This window comes from Protobothrops mucrosquamatus, unplaced genomic scaffold (genome assembly GCF_001527695.2).
Source record: "Protobothrops mucrosquamatus isolate PMUCROS unplaced genomic scaffold, P.Mucros_1.0 scaffold2435, whole genome shotgun sequence".
NCBI lineage: Eukaryota > Metazoa > Chordata > Lepidosauria > Squamata > Viperidae > Protobothrops > Protobothrops mucrosquamatus.
This window is the reverse complement of record NW_015388507.1, coordinates 19,157-21,730: the sequence shown is the minus strand read 5'-3', so window position 1 is coordinate 21,730 and position 2,574 is coordinate 19,157. Positions and strand designations below refer to the sequence as shown.

The 2,574-nt window shown below is 43.7% G+C and overlaps 1 protein-coding gene across 1 annotated transcript in view; it reads left to right on the top strand.

Annotated features, from left to right (window-relative positions):
- LOC107295649 overlaps positions 1-2,261 on the top strand; it is a 52,846-nt gene extending 50,585 nt beyond the window's left edge. Inside the window, 2 exon segments of the mRNA XM_015824970.2 lie at positions 1,047-1,341; positions 2,031-2,261. Coding sequence (XP_015680456.2) covers positions 1,047-1,341; positions 2,031-2,178 — 443 coding nt within the window. The 3' untranslated portion in view covers positions 2,179-2,261.
- Positions 2,262-2,574: the final 313 nt, after the last annotated feature.

The window sequence follows — 2,574 nt, the reverse complement described above, 5'->3', positions numbered from 1 at the left end:
TCGCAGGACTGGCCTAGGGTAATTTTTAGAGGGGTTTTAATCAATATTTTAAATTGGACAATTCTTTAATATTCCTTTTAATTAATTTTAAATCTGTATTGTTATTTGTGTATTTTAATTGATTGTCAGCCGCCCTGAGTCCTACGAGGAGAAGGGCGGGATATAAATCTAAATAATAAATAAATAAATAAATAAATAAATAAATAAATAAATAAATATCTTGGTTAGTCTAGAGAAAGGACAAGGGGGGGACATGATAGCAATATTCCAGTATTTTAGACCCATTGCCAGCCTTTGACAGGATTAAAACTCAAGGAAGTCAGCATTTTAGACCCATTGCCAGCCTTTGACAGGATTAAAACTCAAGGAAGCCAGCATTTTAGACCCATTGCTAGCCTTTGACAGAATTAAAACTCAAGGAAGCCAGCATTTTAGACCCATTGCCAGCCTTTGACAGGATTAAAACTCAAGGAAGCCAGCATTTTAGACCCATTGCTAGCTTTTGCAAAACAGGCTAAATAAATCTAAGAACAAAAGCAAGCTCCAATTACAAAATGCTGTAAAAATCCTTGTATTCACCAAACCAAGCTATCAGCTGTCCCAGAACCACATGCTATGTCGCTTCTGACCAATTAAAAGTTTTCTTTTTGAGCTGCTGTCTTTGTTCGTCATTTCCTGAGGGTGCCCTTCCCACACTCCCTTATTTTCCCATTGCCTTCAATTTTCTTTATATTCCTGTATTTTATATTTTGATAAACTAATATAATATTTGACATCCGTGAATAGCTCTCCAGACTACTTCTGCCCATTGATTCTGGATGGCCACTTCCTGGTCAGGCACACAGAAAAGTCCAGAGGGTCATCCGTGTTTCCCTTCCTTGTGCTCTTCCAAACTGGTCTCCAGCAAGTAGCAACCCTTCAAGAGAGTTGAAAGTTGTCCCAGGGACGTTGCGTTTCCTCTGGGATGTTTGTGTGCAAATCCAGAGAAGAAAAGTCAATCAAGAACACATTCTGACATGCCTTTCTTCTCCCAAACTTCCTCCTAGCTACAAACGTGGCCAGAGGGCGTCCAGCTTTCCAGTCTTCCACCTTTCCAAGCCAGTTCAATTCAGTTGCAAGCAAAGCCGTGGATGGGAACTGCAGTGGACACTGGATTGGGCAGAACACCTGCACCCACACGAAGCGAGAACGGGGGCCCTGGTGGTACGTGGACCTGGGCAGCCGGTATGCCATTTCTTCCGTGATGGTGAAAAACCGTGCAGACTGCTGCGGAGAAAGGCTTCGGGGAGCAGAGATCCGCGTGGCAGACTGCATGCCCCACCGTGGACTCTCCAATCTTCTGTAAGTTCCTCTTTGCCCACACCAGAGAGAGCTGTTAATCAGGAGACGAACTGACTAGGGGAAAGGACGTCAATTTGGTAGCACCCAAAACATTGCAGATGGGACCAGCACTTGGATTTGGGGTGGGGGGGAGGCTAAATTGCTTCTGTATCCTGTTTTTAAGAATGCATTTTTAAATTTTGTTCAGCATATGGCATCTACAGAGGTCATGCAATCATGATATACAAATATGTTTAAATGAAGCATCAGCAAAGATAGATAGATAGATAGATAGATAGATAGATAGATAGATAGATAGATAGATAGATAGATAGATAGATAGATAGATAGATAGATATGGATGGATGAGAAAGAGAGAGGGAGAAAGAGAGAGAGAATGAGGGTGATAAAATCTAGGAGATAAAAATATTAAATTAAGATAAAACCATAATAAAACCACCATAATATGGTGCCATTCTCTCGCAATGGGATAGACGTTATAGTTCAATATCCGACAAAGCTTAACCATGGAATTGCTTCTGCTGTGGCTGCTATGAGATCAACCCAGGTGCCTTGAAAAGTCCTGAGGAGACGTTCTCAAACTAGTATATGTTACCGTTTGTAGGAATGCATTAACTCCTCTTTTGATTCGCTCCTTCTGAACCGCGACAAACTATGGGGGAGGGTCTTCCCTTTTTCTCTTCCAACAGCTGTGGGAGAATCACCGACACCCGTCTGGGCTCCATCAACACCATCTCCTGCGACGGTCGTGTGGGACGCTATGTCACCGTCACCGTTCCTGGCCGCACAGTATCCCTGGCACTGTGTGAGGTGGAAGTCTACGGGACCAGGGTGTGAAGCCAGGAGACTTGTGTGTCAGGACAGGGACAAAGATAATGGATAACTCAATCGATTCTCTTAAATAAACCTACTCTGAGCAATTCTGGGATTGGTTTTTAAGACACAAAGGCAAAGAGGGCTAGACCACGAAGGAGAGGGCAACGTCTACGTCTTCAAGATCTGTTTGGTGTTGCAGTCTTAGATCAATCCCTTTTATTTTTTATTAGTTGCGAAGTCGTGTCCGACCCATCGCGACCCCATGGACAATGTCCCTCCAGGCCTTCCTGTCCTCTACCATCCTCTGGAGTCCATTGAAGCTCATGCCTTCTGCTTCAGTGACTCCATCCAGCCACCTCCTTCTCTGTCGTCCCCTTCTTCTCTTGCCCTCCATCTTACATCCCTCTTATAACATAC